At 38.5% G+C, this 20,364-nt stretch overlaps 3 protein-coding genes and 1 long non-coding RNA gene across 8 annotated transcripts in view; 2 read left to right on the top strand and 2 right to left on the bottom strand.

Moving 5' to 3' along the window:
* The window catches only part of LOC122974207 (Fc receptor-like protein 5), a 310,470-nt gene that overhangs the window by 231,346 nt on the left and 58,760 nt on the right, over window positions 1-20,364 (top strand). The window lies entirely within an intron of this gene.
* Window positions 1-20,364, bottom strand: part of LOC122974165 (Fc receptor-like protein 5) — a 65,591-nt gene that overhangs the window by 9,506 nt on the left and 35,721 nt on the right. For 2 of the 4 annotated variants that reach the window (XM_044342117.1, XM_044342118.1), the window contains exons 6-9: window positions 14,334-14,606; window positions 12,938-13,012; window positions 12,304-12,365; window positions 3,348-3,384 (exon numbers count right to left, since the gene is read on the bottom strand). In XM_044342117.1, the coding sequence (XP_044198052.1) occupies window positions 3,348-3,384; window positions 12,304-12,365; window positions 12,938-13,012; window positions 14,334-14,606 (447 nt within the window). Of the gene's footprint in view, window positions 1-3,347; window positions 3,385-9,917; window positions 10,138-12,266; window positions 12,366-12,937; window positions 13,013-14,333; window positions 14,607-15,595; window positions 15,860-16,413; window positions 16,450-18,031; window positions 18,164-18,302; window positions 18,448-20,364 lie in introns of those variants that run through there. The other 2 variants (XM_044342122.1, XM_044342119.1) reach the window with 2 other exon arrangements.
* The window catches only part of LOC122974307, a 45,636-nt gene that overhangs the window by 13,444 nt on the left and 11,828 nt on the right, over window positions 1-20,364 (top strand). The window lies entirely within an intron of this gene.
* LOC122974202 (Fc receptor-like protein 5) lies at window positions 4,420-7,901 on the bottom strand. 2 transcript variants are annotated; one of them, XM_044342172.1, is made up of 6 exons: window positions 7,665-7,901; window positions 6,045-6,080; window positions 5,420-5,680; window positions 5,102-5,341; window positions 4,844-5,026; window positions 4,420-4,680 (listed from the first exon to the last, which is right to left on the bottom strand). In XM_044342172.1, exons 1-6 carry the CDS (start codon window positions 7,693-7,695, stop codon window positions 4,568-4,570), a joined length of 864 nt encoding a protein of 287 aa, XP_044198107.1. In that variant the 5' UTR covers window positions 7,696-7,901; the 3' UTR covers window positions 4,420-4,567. The 2 variants fall into 2 exon arrangements, with proteins under 2 accessions (XP_044198107.1, XP_044198108.1); XM_044342173.1 differs by lacking the exon at window positions 6,045-6,080.

Here is a 20,364-nt window from a genome sequence, read left to right as displayed (position 1 = left end):
CCTGCTGAGGTGTGAAAATTGCAAAGCATCCTTGGAAATGGAGTTTGCAATGGACTCCCATTGTCTGTAATCAGCATTTTGGCGCTTTTCCTTTGTCTCGAGGGAAACAAAGGAACAAGCACCTCGTGGTCAGGCCTCACAGGTTACATGTGGGCCCTCTCTGTGTGACCTCGTGGTTTGAGGCCCAACAAGCCCAAGACATTGACAGAATTGTCCCTAAGTCACTCCTGAGTTGTCTTGGTGTGCTGAGGGTCATTGTCCTGTTGGAAGGTGAACCTTTGGCCCAGTCTGAGGTCATGAGCACTCTGGACCAGGTTTTCATTTTCACTTTTTTCATGCTTTTTCATTCAGTTTATCATTATTGTTAATTTTATGGTAATTTCTTTTCTTATTTTAATTGATTATCAATAACACTCTGTATTGTGTTCTGTTGTAATCATTTTCTTGCAAGGACCCCAGGAAGACTAGCGGCCATTAAATTAGCAGCTAATGCCAATAAAGAAACAATAAGAGGCTGAAGTGAACAAATACTCCATGTTCTAAATAGGACTAAAACATCCATGTTTACTTCCAGGTGAGTTTAATTTCTCAATGAACCTTAAAGAGTTCGGTCTAAACCTGCTCTATGTGAAAAGTGCCCTGAGATGACTTTTGTTGTGATTTGGCGCTATATAAATAAAATTAAATTGAAGATTGAATTGAATTAAACACAAGGTACATACAGTATAATGTGTGTTAGCAAGTTATGTGACATTACTGTCATGTCTTTCTTTTGTCACCTGGAAGAAAACATGAATGTTTTGAGTCCTATTTTGAACATGGAGTAATGCTGCACTTCAGCCTCTAGTGGGCGAAATTCACCTGTTCTTAAGTCATAAACACAAGAGAGAAACAATTTAAATCAGACTTAGAAAATGGATCAGCAGACTTTTTTTCTCTCAGGGCTTCCATACATAACTTCTAAGATCGATGGTTTTCTGTACTGTAACGTGTCCTCATTTCAACAGAGATAATACAACTATTATTTTATCCCACAGTGATGATGTATTCAAATTGCTTTTTAAGGTTCAACTAAAAGTCAAAAAATTTATGACAAAGAAAACCAGCAAATAATTCACATTTGAGAATATTTTGGTTTATCAAACAATCGTTGCAGCTCTACATTCAGTTACAACTGTTCCTGTTAGAAACACAAAAGCAAACATCTAATGACATAAATAATGTATATACAGAAGTCTGCAGCTGGCAGACCAGCAGCAGGACGTCAGTGGTCGGACTGGTGTGAAGGTATGTAGGTCTACCTCAATGAAAAGTAGACCACCTCTGGCTCTAGGGGACGCTCTGAGAAACATACAGTTAAAACAAGATAAGACACAGTGACAGGTATTTCATTGCTTTTTGGTCGATTAGACATTAAAGGAATCGTTCTATAATTATTTTCAGAGAGTGAAATGAGAAAACTGATTCCTCTCTCATGTCTTTAAACTAAACATAAAGTTACAGCCAGCAGCCGGTTAGCTTAGCTTAGCATAAGGACTGGAAATAGGGGGAAACAGCTAGTCTGGCTCTGCCCAAAGGCAACAAAATCCACCTACCAGCACCTCTATAACTCACTGATTAACATGTTGGTTCTTTTGTTTTTGTTTAATAAGAGTAAAGTTAGTCCAAAATACGTCAGAGGCATGATGTCAGTTCTTTTCAAGCTTAAAACCAAAAGTTGTGCTCACTGACATCATTGCACTACAGCTGGAGACACTGCACAGAAACACTGAGAGATACAGGAGTTACTGCAGAGCACAACTTATATACTACTCATCACTTATACGTTAAGAGATTCCTCCAAAATCCAAAGTTTATCTGAAGCTAATATGAAGCTTCAGCCATCTGAGTTAGTCAAATCAAGTCACAGTCATTTTAGTATTGTTACTATCCCTCCACTGCAGCTAAACAGGGAAACACAAACAGGGAATTTTATTAGGGATGCACAATATTGGAGTTTTGGCCAATAACTGATATGCCGATATTTCTAATTCATTGTGGCCGATTGCCGATACTGATATATGCACATATTTTTTTCCAGCTGGCTGAGGAGACTATTATGCATGCAAGCATAGATTGTACTAAGTATGATCAAGAAAGACAATATATGAGGGAAGAACTTAAGAAGACTGGAGTTCAGGAGCTCAGCATTAAAACTATAATGAACCTGCCAAGTTGGTGTAGCAGTAGAGATTTCTTTGAGTACATTAGACAGACAGGATTAATGTGTAGGATTTAATCTCTGGTCCACATTCCGGAGCAGAAGGTGGAGGTAATGCACCTAAAACGCTGGTTGCCAACCGCCGTTATAAAAAAGAAGTTGTTGTTTTTTTCTAAACAGAGTGGTACATCCTATCAGCCAGGGTGTTTCCTATCTGTGCAGCCGAACATAGCTCCTCCACGGACTATTTTACTCTGACGGTCCCAGTGCTTCCTCCGTGGGCTCCACTCCACTCAGCTGCCCGTCAAATCAGCTGCTTCTTCCCACTTTAACCTGAATAACTAACCGGGGCTCGGTGCTCCGGTTGGATCCACATGGAGAGCCGGGGCTAACGTTAGCTGAGAGGCTAGCGGAGCGTTAGCCGCAGCATGACCGGAGGGAAGCACAGCCAGCTAGCCTCCGCTAGAAGAAGCAGCTGGTCTGACGGGCAGCTGAGTGAAGTGGAGCCTGCGGAGGAAGCACCGGGACCGTCAGGGTGAAACAGTCAGGTGGCGGAGGAGAAGGCAACATATCGGCATCTCATAATCGGCAGAAAATGTCCATTTTGGGCCGATGCCGATCATTTTAGAGCTTATATCGGCCGATGCTGATGACATGCCGATGATATCGTACATCCCTAAATTTTATACATCATTCCTGATGATGTAATCAGAACAATGAGAAGGAAGCTTGGTATTGCACCAGAGGGCATCAGACTAGATCAGTTTCCTTGTATTTTGCGACATAAAGAGCCTTTGTGGTGCTGGATATTGTTGGACAGCGACAGACGGCCACTGCCATTAATCCTCATGTATTTTTAACTCTTTCTGACAGTGAATTAGTCATATTTTAAGATGTTTGCTTACTCGCTTGCCTCTAACTGCCCTGTGAGGGACGAATAAAGTATTCTTAATTGAACTGAATAAAAAGACTAATTTTGTAAGATATCCACTTGATTTGACCAACTCATGTTAGCCTCAGATAAACATTTGTGCACAGACTGTAGATTTTGTGCCTCATCACTGACTTTGAAGGATCTCGTTGTGCCCAGTATGAACACAATCTACATACAGTATGTGCAGTGATTATTGTATTGAGAGTAACTTACCTGTCCGACCTCTCCTGCTGTTTGGGCTGATGGCTATTTGTCCATAACAGCCGTCTGTTGTTCTTTTTACCGCTTTTACCATCTTTGATCAGGTCATGTTTGTTTTCTAGTTTTAGGTTCTTCTACTGATCAATAAGTCATTAACTGTATCAGAGGATTCTGATCAAACTTAAGCTGCCTGGATTCTTGTGTATGTTTGGACTCTCTGATGTTTTAGCTACGATGAGACTCCAGTGAAGTTACCATGAAATCTGGTTCACACATTCATGTTCTCCTCAGGAAGAACTGGAGGAACTTTGATCCTCTGACTTTTCATCCAGAAGCATCAGATGCTTTGTGCCTGAACTTGAATATGACTACCTTTTATGACCTCTAACTTTCTCTCAGATCATTCATTTTATTATCAGGCTTTCTGTGATTTTCTGCCTTTTATATCCTGTTATGATGTCAGATGTTAAACACTTTCAAATCATGAAGTGAACATATGAAAAAATGCTGCCTGTAAGACAAAGCCCAGGTTTCAGCTGCCTGATCAGTTTTATCTGAAGGCGACATCAGACCGACTTTAGTGGCTCGAGTGGAACTGAGTAGAAGCAGGTTTTCAGTGAATCATTTTAATCTTTCCAATAGATCTGTGTTTGTAGCTGGCAGCAGAATAAAACCTGCCTCATCCTGAAAAACCTGTTTGAAACTTGATAATAAAACTGTTTTTAATTCTAAATGTGGAAGCAAATTGTTTCTCATAATTGTTTCTAATAAAAAGTCACTTCATTTGTCCTGAGAGTTTCAGATTAATTTCTTTCTACTTTTCTCTCCCCCTCCTTTCATTCACTACTTCCTACATAACAGACACTCAGTAGTGAGCAGGATTTTCTATGTCTGATTTATAAAATGTGATACGTTTCATTGGTTCTTTCTGTAAATGTCCTGAAGCCTCCAGAAATGAACCAGTTTACACTGAACTGACTGGAAAACCTCATCGCTTTAATGGGAGGATGATGAAGTGCAACACCTGCTGGACAAATCTTCATGATGCACTTATATGGACAGATTCAATGCAGGTGAGTCAGAATATAAATGAACTTCCTGTTTATTGACATCTTTGGTGATTTGATTCATTATTTAACATTATTGAAAACACAGAAACTGGTTTATTGTTGTTGGAAGAAAAAGCATAAAGGTTTCTGATGGGAACGTTTCATCAGTCACATCTGTTCAGTTCAGAAGTGATGCTCTGTGGTGACAGATATGATGATGTCATCATAGTCATCATCCAATCCCTGCTCAGCCTGGGTGGGCGGGGTCATCACCATGGAGACGGCCAGGTCATTTCCTGCAGTCAGAGCAGGTTAGAAAGAAAATGCAGATAATTTATCAGCTGTTGGAGACAACTGTCAATCATCCACACCAGAATGAACCTGACTGATTGATTGATTGATTGATTGATTGATAGTTACTGAGTGTCTGTAAGGTGAGTGAATGATTCAGAATGTTACCTGTAGGCCTGTGTCGATATAAAGACACCATGATGAGAGTGGAGATGAAGTACAGACAGAACACCACTAGGTGGCAGACCAGTCTGAACACAAGCTGGAGGGTAGCTGAGGCAGGGGGCGGGGCTACAGATACAGGGCAAGGGGCTATATATGTGGGGGGTGGGGCTGTGGTTGTAGGTTTATCTGCAGAGAGAATCTCACCTGGTCAGGTCAACATGTGGATGAAATAAGTGGTGAAATCAAAGGTAATTTCCTCACCTGTGACAGTGATCCAGCTGGGTGGAGACTCTCCATGACTGCTGATGTTACACTTGTAGAGGCCTTCATCAGACTTGGAAACATGGTGGATGGTCATGTGACCTGCAGGCTCAGTCCTGATGAGGGAGCCATCTTTATAGAAATCAGCTGGGAGGTTGGAGGTCTTTGTTTTACAGTGCAGAGTGACATCATCTCCCTCCATCACAGGGAGGACAGGACTCTGCAGGATCACTGATCCATCTGAACACAGAGACAAACTACAGCATTTCATCATTTACACTCAGCTTCATCAATACTAACTCCACAGTCTGATCTTACCAGTGACAGTGATGTTGATGCTGTTACTGGTTGCTCCCTCTCTGGACTCACACCAGTAAACTCCACTGTCCATTGGGACGATGTAGTTGCTTTTACAGGAGGAACCAGCTGCTTCTCCCCACTTGACACACTCAGCTCTGGTTTGTCCGGTTGTGTTCCTCCTCAGCGTCCATCCAGCAGAGCTGTCGTCCTCCTCACAGCTCAGAGAGACAGAATCTCCTTTAAACATCTGAGAGCTGCTGGGACTCACAGTCAGAGAGGCTGTGAGAGAAACATAATGAGCCATTTAGTGTCATCCAAACTTAAGGTTCAACATTACATTTCAACATATCTATCAAACTGACGGATCAGTTACTCAAACTCAACTTCACGTCTCACCCACCAACACAGACCTTTGGGTTTGAACACCTCGTGAGTAGAGTCACAAGTTAATTCAAGATTTAAATCTGTCAGGACGTTGTGCAAGTCTCCATCTGTAAGTTGCACATCCATGTGCAAGTATCTCAGGTGTCAGGATGCTGCCAACAGTTTTTGTTAACACTTTATAATAAGTACAAACACGTCTGTCAAACACGTCACATCTCTTGTGTTTAAGTGTTCACTCATCATATAACAGTTTACTGACCTTGGTTTGTTGTGCAGCACAGCAGTGAGGTCAGCACTGAAAAGACATGATGACACTGGTTGGTTTGAGATTTGCAATTAATCAATTACTGATTTTAAATCACAAGATCGAACTCATGAATAGTGATGGAAGAAGGACTGAGATCTTTACTGAAGTAAATACAACACAGAGTAAGTACTTAATATGCAAAATGCCTCCATTTAGATATTTATGGTATTGGAATATTAATACTGATTAATTAATGTGAACATGAAAGCAATGTATACTGTTGAGTAGTCTAATAATCTACAACAATGTACATTTTATAAACGGATCATTTTATAAAGAAAGTTTTATCTGAAGTACAGCTACTGACCTTTAATAAAGTACAATATTTCTCTCTAAAATGTATTGAAGTAGAAGTACAAAGTAACATAAATACTTATGTATACTTTGTAGCACTGTAAGTAGAAGTTGTCAAATGTCTGTGACACATCTGTCTGTTCACATTAAGTTAAAGTTCAGTAATAGCAAATCTCCTCAAACTCCAAATATCAGCTGATAGTGGATCAAGAAAGTGAACTTTTGTTTGTTTGTTTGTTTTTTGTTCAATATGAAGCTTGTAGAGACAGGATGTACTTTGTGGGAGGAGGTGAGAAGAGATTCAAACAGTTCTGAGGTTTGTTTGCAGCCTCTGAATAATTTGGTGAAATATTTCTTGTAAATTTTATTTAACGTCCTGTTAAAGACGCATTTTAATATAAGACAAGAACAATCAAATCACATTTTTCTTTTTCTTTTTCAGTAATAATTCTGCAAAGTGAATCAGAAAGTTGAACAAAGAATTTCTCTTTGTTCATCGTATCTGTCAGTGGTAACGGAAAGTAACTCAGTACATTTACTCAAGAACTGTACTTAAGCACAGTTTTGAGGTATTTGTACTTTACTTGAGTATTTCCATGTGATGCTACTTTCTACATTTCAGAGGGAAACATTGTACTTTCTACTCCACTACATTTATTTGACAGCTTTAGTTACTTTTCAGGTGAAGATTTGACACAATGGATAATATAACAAGCTTTGAAAATACAACACATTGTTAAAGATGAAACCAGTGGAGCTCTTCATTAGAGACATAGATCCTCTGTCATTTATGGCCTTTCTCTCTCTCAGAGAAAGCTTTCCAGCCTGTCTCTCAGCTCTCTCTCTCTTTTCTCGTCTTTTTTGAAATTAGTTAGGAAACCCACAACAAAGCCGAACTTTTAATGTTATCAAATGAAGAGAGATGTCCTCTTCTCATATCTCTCATGGCAGGGTTGTACAGCTCTGATCATGACATGCTGTCAGAGAGCCCAGAAGCTCTGCCCTGCTGGCTCGCTTTTTTATTCCAAGTTGATTAATATTGAATGTGTTGCTTGTCCAAATTGCACCACGTTGCACTCCCTCGCTTCCCCAACAATTGGATGAACAGTTCTCGAGATATGTGAAGGACATACATACAGACAAACATTCCTTGTTTTATATAAAGAGATAAAATCATATTTTCATTTTAAAATGTTTTATAAAGTAAATATCACTCATATCTAACTACACCCATTAACAATGTTATTATTAACTGTGAACATTACAGATTGTACTCACAGAGCAGCTGCTGAAGAGATGTTTCCTCCATTGTACCTCATAGTGATGTGAGATCAACTCATTGTTCAGTCGCAGCAGTTAAACCCTCCTCTTTCCTCTGTGGAGGTGAGTATGGTGGTTGTGTGGTTTTGTCTTCAGCAGTTAACAGGAAAACAGTAGTTCAAATATCAACCAACAGTGGCTTCATTAAACTACACAAACACAAGTAAAAAGGTTGTAAATGAAGCAGATGAGTTGTTTCAGTCTGCAGTGAGACAAATGAAAAATGGAGCCTTAAATGTTTTGTTTTATCCCCCTGAATAATTTTCATGACTGTTTATGAGAATTTAATGTAACGTTTTCACGTGGTCACAATGTGAATTGGAAACCTGAAAATGTCTTGTTTTTGTTTCACTATCTGACAGTTCTGAGTTTGAAAATGTCTGTTAATGGTTCACTACATTATAAACTGTGAGCTGCACATCTACAGTTCAGTAAGAACAGCTGGTTTAACCACAACGTTGTTCTGTAATATGTTATAGAGATTTACAGCAGACATTTGTTATACTTCTCTTATCTAGATCAGTGGTTTAGATCATGAAGGTAAACTGGAGGTTTGTTTCCACAATGTGTGACTGTCAGACTGGACTCCAGCATTCCAGCGATGCCACGACTCCACATCACAGCTGTGATGTTAGAGAGTAAAATGTTGCCAGAACCAGTGTCTGTCTGTGGTTTGCTGCTCTGCTTCATGATCTGACTGAGACTCAGATATTTCCATTTACTCTATATTCATATATATTATATAATGTGCTGCTGCCACAATTTTTCATTGCATCAAAAACACTAATGGATGTAACAGTTCTGAGGTTTGTTTGCAGCCTCTGAATAATTTGGTGAAATATTTCTTGTAAATTTTATTTAACGTCCTGTTAAAGATGCATTTTAATATTAGACAAGAACAATCAAATCACATTTTTCTTTTTGTTTTCAGTAATGATTCTGCAAAGTGTCTCAGAAAACTGAACAAAGAATTTCTCTGTGTCCATCGTATCTGTCAGCAGTAACGTAAAGTAACTCAGTACATTTACTCAAGAACTGTACTTAAGCACACTTTTGAGGTATTTGTACTTTACTTGAGTATTTCCATGTGATGCTACTTTATACTTCCACTCCACTACATTCCCTCCAGACTCCCTGTTAACACATCTGCAGTTAGAGAAACAAAAGGAAACATCTCTGCTGTGTCTGAGCTGCAAATAAACCACAAACAGAACATCAATAACTCAGAATATAGAAGTCAAAGCAGCTCTGTTATGATTGTTGTTATTCTGTTTTTTTTCACATTTTTGTTTTTCTACGATATTTATCTTCTTTTTTATTTTTTTTTATTTCATTATCTTCATAAATGGGTAAGCTGTAAATTTAATTTTGTGCTCAGTCCTCAAAGTGAGCATGAATTTTAGACTTTTTTATGCTTTTTCATTTAGTTTATCATTATTGTTAATTTTATGGTAATTTCTTCTCTTATTTTAATTTATTATCAATAACACTCTGTATTGTGGTCTGTTGTAATCATTCTCTTGCAAGGACCCCAGGAAGACTAGCGGCCATTAAATTAGCAGCTAATGCCAATAAAGAAACAATAAGAGGCTGAAGTGAACCACTACTCCATGTTCTAAATAGGACTAAAACATCCATGTTTACTTCCAGGTGAGTTCAATTTCTCCATGAACCCTAAAGAGTTCGGTCTAGACCTGCTCTATGTGAAAAGTGCCCTGAGATGACTTTTGTTGTGATTTGGCACTATATAAATTAAATTAAATTGAAGATTGAATTGAACTAAACACAAAGTACATACAGTTTATTGTGTATGGAACATTACTGTCATGTCTTTCTTTTGTCACCTGGAAGAAAACATGAATGTTTTTAATCCTATTTAGAACATGGAGTAGTGCTGCACTTCAGGATCACGAGACTTTTTTTCTCTCAGGGCTTCCATACATAACTTCTAAGATCGATGGTTTTCTGTACTGTAACGTGTCCTCATTTCAACAGAGATAATACAACTATTATTTTATCAGCATTCAATCAGAGCTAATGATTATTTTATTATTTTCTCAATTAACTGATTAATAATCTGAAATGTTTAATTGTCTGAAAACCTTTAATTAATTGTCTGAAATATCATAATATCCCACAGTGATGTATTCAAATTACTTTTTATGTTCAACTAACAGTCAAAAAAATTTATGACAGCGAATAATTCACATCTGAGAATATTTTGGTTTATTGGACAATTGTTGCAGCTCTACATTCAGTTACAACTGTTCCTGTTAGAAACACAAAAGCAAACATCTAATGAAATAAATAATGTATATACAGAAGTCTGCAGCCGGCAGACCAGCAGCAGGACGTCAGTGGTTGGACTGGTGTGAAGGTGTGGAGGTCTACCTCAGTGAAAAGTAGACTACCTCTGACTCTAGGGGGCGCTCTGAAAAACACACAGTTCAAACAAGATAAGAGACAGTGACAGGTATTTCATTGCTTTTTGGTCAATTAGACATTAAAGGAATAGTTCTACAATTATTTTCAGAGAGTGAAATGAGAAAACTGATTCCTCTCTCATGTCTTTAAGCTAAACATAAAGTTACAGCCAGCAGCTGGTTAGCTTAGCTTAGCATAAAGACTGGAAACAGGGGGAAACAGCTAGCCTGGCTCTGTCCAAAGGCAACAAAATCCACCTACCAGCACCTCTAAAACTCACTGATTAACACGTTGGTTCTTTTGTTTTTGTTTAATAAGAGTAAAGTTAGTCCAAAATAGGTCAGAGGCATGATGTCAGTTCTTTTCAAGCTTAAAACCAAAAGTTGTGCTCACTGACATCATTGCACATCGATGAAATACTGAGAGATACAGGAGTTACTGCAGAGCACAACTTATATATTACTCATCACTTATACGTTAAGAGATTCCTCCAAAATCCAAAGTCCTTCTTTTGTGTAAAAATATATTTAATTTATATTTATTATTATATAATTTTATATTTTATCTGAAGCTAATATGAAGCTTCAGTCATCTGAGTTAGTCAAATCAAGTCACAGTCATTTCAGTATCGTTACTATCCCTCCACTGCAGCTAAACAGGGAAACACAAACGGAATTTTATTAGGGATGCACGATATTGGATTTTTTGCCGATATCCGATATGCTGATATTTCCAACTCATTGTGGTCAATTGCCGATACCGATATATGCACATATTTTTTTCCAGCTGGCTGAGGAGACTATTATGCATGCAAGCATAGATTGTACTAAGTATGATCAACAAAGACAATATATGAGGGAAGAACTTAGGAAGACTGGAGTTCAGGAGCTCAGCATTAAAACTGTAATGAACCTGCCAAGTTGGTGGAGCAGTAGAGTTTTCTTTGAATTTATTAGACAGACAGGATTAATGTGCAGGATTTAATCTCTGGTCCACATTCCGGAGCAGAAGGTGGCGGTAATGCACCTAAAATGCTGGTTGCCAACCGCCGTTATAAACCAAAAAGAAGAAGTTTTTCTCCCAAACAGAGTGGTACATCCCAACAGCCAGGGTGTTTCCTAACTGTGCAGCCGAACATAACAGCTCCTCCACGGACTATTTTACCCTGACGGTCCCAGTGCTTCCTCCGCGGGCCTCACTCCACTCAAGCTGCCCGTCAGATCAGCTGCTTCTTCCCACTTTAACCTGAATAACAAACCGGGGCTTGGTGCTCCGGTTGGATCCACATGGAGAGCCGGGGCTAACGTTAGCTGAGAGGCTAGCGGAGCGTTAGCAGCAGCATGACCGGAGGGGAGCACAGCCAGCTAGCCTCCCAGCTAACGTGAGCTAAGAGGCTAGCAGAGCATTAGTAGCAGCATGGCTAGAGGGAAGCACAGCCAGCTAGCCTCCACTAGAAGACGCAGCTGGTATGATGGGCAGCTGAGTGAAGTGGAGCCTGCGGAGGAAGCACCGGGACCGTCAGGGTGAAACAGTCAGGTGGCGGAGAAGAAGACAACATATCGGCATCTCATAATCGGCAGAAAATGTTCATTTCGGGCCGATGCCGATATTTCATTTTAGAGCTTATATCAGCTGATACTGATGACATGCCAATAATATCGTGCATCCCTAAATTTTATACAACATCATTCCTGATGATGTAATCAGAACAAACAGCAGGAAGCTTGGTATTGCACCAGAGGGCATCAGACTGGATCAGTTTCCTTGTATTTTGTGACATAAAGAGCCTTCATGGTGCTGGATATTGTTGGACAGCGACAGACGGCCACTGCCATTAATCCTCATGTATTTTTAACTCTTTCTGACATTGAATTAGTCATATTTTAAGATGTTTGCTAACTCGCTTGCCTCTAACTGCCCTGTGAGGGACAAATAAAGTATGATCTGAATTGAACTGAATAAAAGGACTGTAATTTTGGAAGATATCCACTAACGCATGTTAGCCTCAGATAAACATTTGTGCACAGACTGTAGATTTTGTGCCCCATCACTGACTTTGAAAGATCACGTTGTGCCCAGTATGAACACAATCTACATACAGTATGTGCAGTGATTATTGTATTAACAGTGACTTACCTGTCCGACCTCTCCTGCTGTTTGGGCTGATGGCTATTTGTCCATAACAGACGTCTGTTGTTCTTTTTACCGCTGTGTACACTACAGCTGGATCGCTCTCTGGAAAATAAAACACTGTTAAATGATGAGTTCACAATTTCAGGTTCTGTAGTTTTAAGACTAGAACTAAACTAGAAAAATTGTAAACTTATCCTTTAATACAAACAATGAAACTGCTGCAGAACATGTGATCCAAAAAACAAAACCCAGAATGTTAATAAGACTACAATACAAACATGACGTCATTTTTATTATTTTAAAATAAGATATCACAGGAAATGAATTGATCATAGCTGCAAACATCAGTGTAAATGTCCCCTCTTTGAACTGAAGTAAATTACAGATACATTTTTACAGTTTTTTTGCTTTTTAACACCCCTGCAGTGAAAGAAGGAGGAGACATAATTCAACAGGAAGCTGGATGACCACAGAGCTGTTGCTTCTCTGCAGTCCAACTGACACACTTCACACAATATGCAACACCATGTTGAAATGTTAAGAAAAGCTTCTCGTAAAGTTCAAATCGAAATATCGTGGTCGTCAGTACGAGCAACACATTTCATTACTATCATTTGACCCACTGTTAATATAAAAATATTGATTTTAGCAACTTTAAAGACGAGCTGCTGTACCTCTCGTCCTGTTCACTTCACAGCTGACGTCGTCTGTTCTTCTCACTGATGAATAAACTGGAACTGGGTCACTCTCTGGGAGATAAAACACATATTAAACTAAATATCATTACTGCAGCTGATACATGTGCTGAATATTTGTAGTAATGAGGCTAATGATGTCTAAAAATAACAAATAAAGGTGAAATGTATTCAGTAAAGACAAACAGTTAATGCACAATGAATAGAACACGAAATGTTATAGATATGTGAGCAGAATATACAGAAATGTGCACATTTATCAGTTATTGACATGAATCAAACAGCATTAAAAGTTCCAGTAATGAGTCTAAAGTAAAGCAGAGAAGCTGCTCTGGTTTTAACCTGTTTATCAGCCCTGCGGTGAACCTGACCAAATTCAACTGATGCGTCTTTAACAGTAAACAGGAAACTGGACGGCAGCAGAGCTTCTGTTCACTCAGACCACAAACTAAATTTAAACATGTATATTAACGTATAAGATCTATTGCAAGTTACCAGTGAAAAGTTTACTGTGAAGTATCAAAGTGAAAAATAATGTCAACAGAAAGTATAAAAGGTGAAATGCTGAGAATGAAAAGTCAGTTTGTGGCTTTTAATCCACAAAGTGAAACATAAATTTCTCTTCTGACGTGTAAACTCACATAAAACATTCAGTGACCAAAATCTAATGTTAAACTCAACTCACGTCCATCTAGACACAAGATATTCCTTTAAAGCAAGTCTTAACCCACAAATAACCCACGATGATCCAAAAACGTCTCCAATCTCAAACTCAATAACTCCTAATTAACTTCTCACAAACATACAAGTAGAAATAAACACAAACTCTGAAATACTGGAGGCCTCAATGTAGAACATTTATACATAGATGTAAATAAGATGTGACCATGAGGCACAAACTAAAGTTATAATCCTTAAGATTACAGCATGTTTTCCTCAACAGCCTTTCAGTGTATTTACATTTTGTGATTATCTGTCTGTATATAGTAGTTTTTATAGTTACTGGTGGAGTCCGTCCCTCCATCACTTGATCCACACTGACTTTTCTCTCGTGCAATGTGACGCAATAACAAACAATAACACATAATGAAAAAATAAACAACAAAAGGACTAATTCTGTTTGTGTGTGTATTAAAAACAAATTCAGATTGACTTTACATGCATGAGGGATTGACATGAAACACATTTCCTGCTGTAAAAAAAGTTTATGTTGTTATCATTTCTTATTGACTTTATTAAGACAACTTGAGTTTGGATTTCTGACAAAGTAGCAGCTCAACCAGTGTTTTCTGTTGTATTAAACACTTCCAAATCAACAAGAATTACGACTTTTTAACAAAGTATATCTAAACTGTTACACAAAAACTAAACCTACCTGTGACATGTTGAGTTTGATATCCAGGAGTCTGTGTCTGATCTGCAGGTTTCCTACGGATGCATCGTCTCACCAGTAGAACCAATAGAACCAGTAGAACAAGCAGGACCAGACCACAGACAGGCAGAACATACAGCAACACAAAGAGAGGAGGAGAGGGGGATGAGGAGACACCAGGAGGAGAGTGTGTAGGATAGGAAGGAAGTGTAGAATGAGGAAGTGTAGAATGAGGAGGAGTTGTAGGATGAGGATGAGTTGTGGTGGTGGGTTTGTCTGTGATAACCAAGAAATAATCCAAAAACAGTCAATAGAATTGATTAGAAATAAAATGCACTTATTAGAGTAAATATACAGTTTGCTCATTTTACTGGTCAGAAAGTAAGAAAATGAAACAAAGAAGATGAAGTTGTTTGGTTTTTGTGGATCTTTTCTGTTGCCCTCAGTTTATCAAGTGTGCTGTATGTCTGTCTGAAATATCTCAACTGCTGTTGGATGGATTTGTCAGACTTTCACGTTCCCCTCAGGATGAATGGTAAGAACTTTGATCCTCTGACTTTTTATTTAATGGCATCATCTGGACAAACTTATAACATGTCCAATAATAATATGTGCAATATGTGTCTTGAGTCTGAAGGACCTTAAAATACCACCAACAGCTGCTAGCTGCTCCAACTGATTCCCATTCAAACAGCCTCAACTTCTCTCTAGAAATACTGAGTCAATCACTGTTTTCAATGAGTCATTCTGGTCTCAATCTCTAAATTCAGGCCCTCTAATAGGTGTGCTGCTGGTCATTTTGGAAATTATTTCTCTGTTAAGAAGATTTGAAGACTTACAGTAGCTTTGATGTGTGCTATATGGGTGTTGATTGACAGCTGTGATTGACAGTTGGCACTGAGTTGTACTTTTGTCACAATATTTCACTAACTTTAATGCTGGATGCTGCAGACTCTCAGTCATCTTATTGTATAAACTGATATGTCTAAACTGCATCAACATACTTTTTTTCCACATTTGATTTTACAACAAAAAGCACTTCGTTATTAAATTAATGTATCTTAAACCTCCTAAGGCTGAGCCTTACCAATGCACCAACCATAATATGTATGACCGAAAAACAAAAAACATGAATCCTCTAATGCTGGAAATTCCAGATCTGGAGTAATAAATAAACAAATCTGACACTCAACACAGAGACAAACTACAGCATTTCATCATTTACACTCAGCTTCATCAATACTAACTCCACAGTCTGATCTTACCAGTGATGACAGTGATGTTGATGCTGTTACTGGTTGCTCCCTCTCTGGACTCACACCAGTAAACTCCACTGTCTACAATGGTTATAGGGCTGAGTTTACACAAAGAGCCATCTGGTTTTCCCCACTTGTCACACTCAGCTCTGGTTTCTATGGTTGTGTTCCTCCTCACCGTCCATCCAGCAGAGCTGTCGTCTTCCTCACAGCTCAGGGAGACAAACTCATATTGAAACATCTGAGACTTGCTGGGACTCACAGTCAGAGAGGCTGTGAGTAAAACATAATGAGCCATTTAGTGTCTTAAAGAAAACATCCAAGCTTAAGTTTTAACATTACCGCTCAACATATCTATCAAACACATGGATCAGTTGCTCAAACTCAACTTCACGTCTCACCCACCAACACAGACCTTTGGGTTTGAACACCTCGTGAGTAGAGTCACAAGTTAATTCAAGGTTTAAATCTGTCAGGATGTTGTGCAAGTCTCCATCAGTAAGTTGCACATCCATGTGCAAGTATCTCAGGTGTCAGGATGCTGCCAACAGTTTTTATTAACACTTTATAATAAGTACAAACACGTCTTCATGTTGTCATATTAAGTGGATATCTGCCACTTTTTAGCATCAAATTCCCTCTTTGTGTAAAAACAGCCTGATATTTCTGAGAACAGATGCATCAGATTCATGAATCTGGATTCCTGATAATGTGTGGCAACAAAAGAGAAAAAATAAAGCAACAGAAATCTTGATGTAATAACTCTCAGCATGTGTCTCTTGTGTTTAAGTGTTTGCTCATCAAACACATCATAACAATTTACTGACCTTGGTTTGTTGTGCAGCACAGCAGTGAGGTCAGCACTGAAGAGACATGATGACACTGGTTGGTTTGACATTTGCAATTAATCAATTACTGGTTTTAAATCACAAGATGGAACTTATGAATAGTGATGGAAGAAGGACCGAGATCTCTACTGAAGTAAATACAATGCCATGATAAAAATACTCCTTGCATTCAGAATAATTAAATCATTTGGGTTCATAAGTAAGTACTCATTATGCAAAATGCCTCCATTTAAATATTTATCGTATAAGAATATTAACACTGATAAATTACTGTGTACATGTAGGCAACATACTGTTGACTGGTCTAATAATCTAGAACAATGTACATTTTATAAACGGATCATTTTATAAAGAAAGTTTCGTCTGAACAAAAGCTACTGACCTTAAATAAAGTACAATATTTCTCCCTAAAATGTATTGAAGTAGAAGTACAAAGTAACATAAATACTTAAGTATATTTTGCAGCACTGTGAATAGAAGTTGTGAAATGTTTGTAACACATCTGTCACATTAAGTTAAAGTTCATGTGCAGTAAATCTCCTCAAACTCCAAATATCAGAACTTTTGTCACCAAATCTCTGTCTTCAACAGACTTCAATATGAAGCTTGTAGAGACAGGATGTACTTTGTGGGAGGAGGTGAGAAGATTCAAACAGTTCTGAGGTTTGTTTGCAGCCTCTGAATCGTCTGGTGAAATATTTCTTGTAAGTTTTATTTAACGTCCTGTTAAAGACGCATTTTAATATAAGACAAGAACAATCAAATCACATTTTTCTTTTTCTTTTCAGGCAGTAATTCTGCAAAGTGACTCACAAAACTGAACAAAGAATTTCTCTTTTCTCATCGTATCTGTCAGCAGTAATGGAAAGTATCTTAGTACATTTACTCAAGTACTGTACTTCAGTACAATTTTGAGGTACTTGTACATAACTTCAGTATTTCCATGTGATGCTACTTTATACTTCCACTCTACTACATTTCAGAGGGAAATATTGTAGTTTCTATTCCACTACATTTATTTGACAGCTTTGGTTACTTTTCAGATGAAGATTTGACACAATGGATAATATAACAAGCTTTTAAAATACAACACATTGTTAAAGATGAAACCAGTGGAGGTCTTCATCAGAGACATAGATCTTCTGTCATTCACGGCCTTTCTCTCTCTCAGCCTGTCTCGCCCTCAGCTCGCTCGACCTCTCTCTCTCGTCTTTTTTTAAAATGAGTCAAGAAACCCACAACAAAGCCCAACTTTTAACGTGAAATGAAGAGAGGTGTCCTCCTCTCATATCTCTCATGGCAGGGTTGTACAGCTCTGATCATGACACTCAGTCACAGAGCTCAGAAGCCCCGCTGCTGCAGAGCTCCCTTGTGTCTGCAACAATACACCCATTAAGTCTGAAGTAGATTGGATGAACGGTTCTCGAGATATGTGAAGGACAAACATACAGACGGACAGAGATTCCTTGTTTTATATAGAGAGATAAAATCATATTTTCATTTTAAGATGTTTTATACAGTAAATATCACTCACTGTATCTCAGCAGACACATTAACAATGTAATTATTAACTGTGAACATTACAGATTGTACTCACAGAGCAGCTGCTGAAGACATGTTTCCTCCATTGTACCTCATAGTGATGTGAGATCAACTCATTGTTCAGTCGCAGCAGTTAAACCCTCCTCTTTCCTCTGTGGAGGTGAGTATGGTGGTTGTGTGGTTTTGTCTTCAGCAGTTAACAGGAAAACAGTAGTTCAAATATCAACCAACAGTGGCTTCATTAAACTACACAAACACAAGTAAAAAGGTTGTAAATGAAGCAGAGGAGTTGTTTCAGTCTGCAGTGAGACAAATGAAGAACTAACCAGCTCTTTTCACCACACATTCTGATGAAAGACTTGAAATGTCTGATACAACACATGGAGAGTGACACGTACAAAGTGTAGGTTTTTTCCTCTGGTGTCTCATTGTGGTTTTCTGCTGGTGGAAGAAGAAAAAACAGGAAGTGAAACACTGAATGGAATACAGATTCACTGAACAGCCTGTTCTTTAATTATCTTTGACATGGAGCCTTTAATACTCTTAACTTAGCCCCCCGGATGATTTTCATGATTGTTTTTGAGAATATAATGTAGCATATTCAAATGGTTTTACTGTCTTCTGTCCGGTCTTGTTTTCTTGTCACAATCTACAAACCAAATCTGGTTATTTAAAAAAATGCAGTTATAGAGTTCCTGGTTCTGTTCTTTTTAAAGTTTTACTGTTTTTGCACAAACAATAAGTCTTTCTGAATAAAGTTTTTGTACTTTTCTCTGCTGTCAACTACATGCTGATGTTCAGCTGCAGCTTCTGAACCAGCAGCAGAACCGGAGAGTTCGGCCTCACCTGCAAAATGTTGCTGAAAGAGACGCAGAACAACCAATGACACAACCATTGTTGATCTTTCTTTCTGTTGGTTGTATGAACTTTTACATGTTGGTGTCCAGGGGCCTGATGAGCTCAGCATCTTTATCATTGAGGACCAAAGGGCCCGACCCCTTGGTTGGGAACCACTGGACTAAACTAGCTAACTGTATATAAAGTAATGTAAACTAGCTCCACCTCCAGCAGCTACAACAGTAACATGCTGCTCTAACACTGATGCTTCACTATTAATAATCTAATGATGTCATATATAATAATATATCAGTCAGAGGGACCAAACCACTACTTTTACTGCAATACTTTAACTACATCAAGCTCATAATACTTATGTACTTTTACTGCAATACTTTAACTACATCAAGCTCATAATACTTATGTACTTTTACTGCAATACTTTAACTACATCAAGCTCATAATACTTATGTACTTTTACTGTGGCAGATTTTTCATGCAGGACTTGTTTTTACATTGCTGTATTAGTACCTTTGTAAAGGATATTAGTACCTTAAGCTTATTCTCAGACGTAACATCACGTGTTAAAGACATGTGACGTTACATTATGATTCTGATTAGTCAGTCAAGAAGTCACCCAATGTGTTTGAGTGCTGATTGGATGGAGAGCCGGAGGAGGATGATGAACCAGGTTTGTGTGAGAGACTCACCGCGTACCTCTCACACGTGAAGCCGGTGTGGAGAACCTCCTCTGGAGAGAAGGTGTGACTGTAACCTCGGTCTCAGACAGTCAGTTCTCCACAGAGGGGGAACCACTACGAGTTTGTGAACATATTCTGTCTCCAGAGGCGGGATTTTCTTCTCTGTCGGAGTAATATTTTCAGTGGAGTTTGTAAGATGGAGACTTTGGGTGTTAATGCCAACAAACACGGAGAGATGCATCCGGATAGGAGGCAGGGTGTCGGGGGGAAACTCAGCTGCTCCTCGGTCAACCAGGAGGACTGGATGTTTCTCCAAAACTCTGCAGGGAGCTGATTTTTCCTCATTAATGGACTATGAGCGGGTGAGTAACTATATATGAAATCAATCAGTCATCAAGTGCGGGCAGGAGGATTTATCCAATGTTATGTCCTGATCATTGATCATTTCCTGGTGTGAATTCCGTTATTTCCGTGTAACCGGACAGTATAACGGCACACCTGAGACGCAGGTGTTTGTAGTTCTGAAGTGATGAACTACAGGCAAACAAAGTGAGGCTTTAAAAGCTTAAAGCTAAAATAAAATACATAAACTGATTGATATTTGTGTGAATGTGGAGTTGTGAAATAACTTCAGGTCCAGGCTCGTGCTCCTTCCTGTTCAGCTTAGCAACAAAAGTCAATACTGATATAGAGCACATAGCTATAAGTCTTGATGTGAGTAACAGTTTCAATTTACAACATCACTGCGCTTTGTTCTGGATTACATAAAATAAATTACGTAGAATATTATACAAACTTTCACTCAGTACTTTATTAGGAACACTTGAGTAATCTAATGCAAAACAAATTC

The sequence above is a fragment of the Thunnus albacares genome, chromosome 22, assembly GCF_914725855.1.
Source record: "Thunnus albacares chromosome 22, fThuAlb1.1, whole genome shotgun sequence".
Lineage (NCBI taxonomy): Eukaryota > Metazoa > Chordata > Actinopteri > Scombriformes > Scombridae > Thunnus > Thunnus albacares.
The sequence above is the reverse complement of the archived record's forward strand: the minus strand, read 5'-3'. Positions and strand labels throughout refer to the sequence as shown.

What these genes read in the sequence shown, in the direction of transcription:
- LOC122974202 (XM_044342172.1), bottom strand. Translation starts at nt 7,695, where the DNA reads ATGGAGGAAACATCTCTTCAGCAGCTGCTCT. An exon ending in GTGCTGCACAACAAACCAAG is followed by an intron (nt 5,681 to 6,044) that starts GTCAGTAAACTG and finishes TTTCTCTCACAG; the next exon opens with CCTCTCTGACTGTGAGTCCC. An exon ending in CATCAACATCACTGTCACTG is followed by an intron (nt 5,342 to 5,419) that starts GTAAGATCAGAC and finishes CTCTGTGTTCAG; the next exon opens with ATGGATCAGTGATCCTGCAG.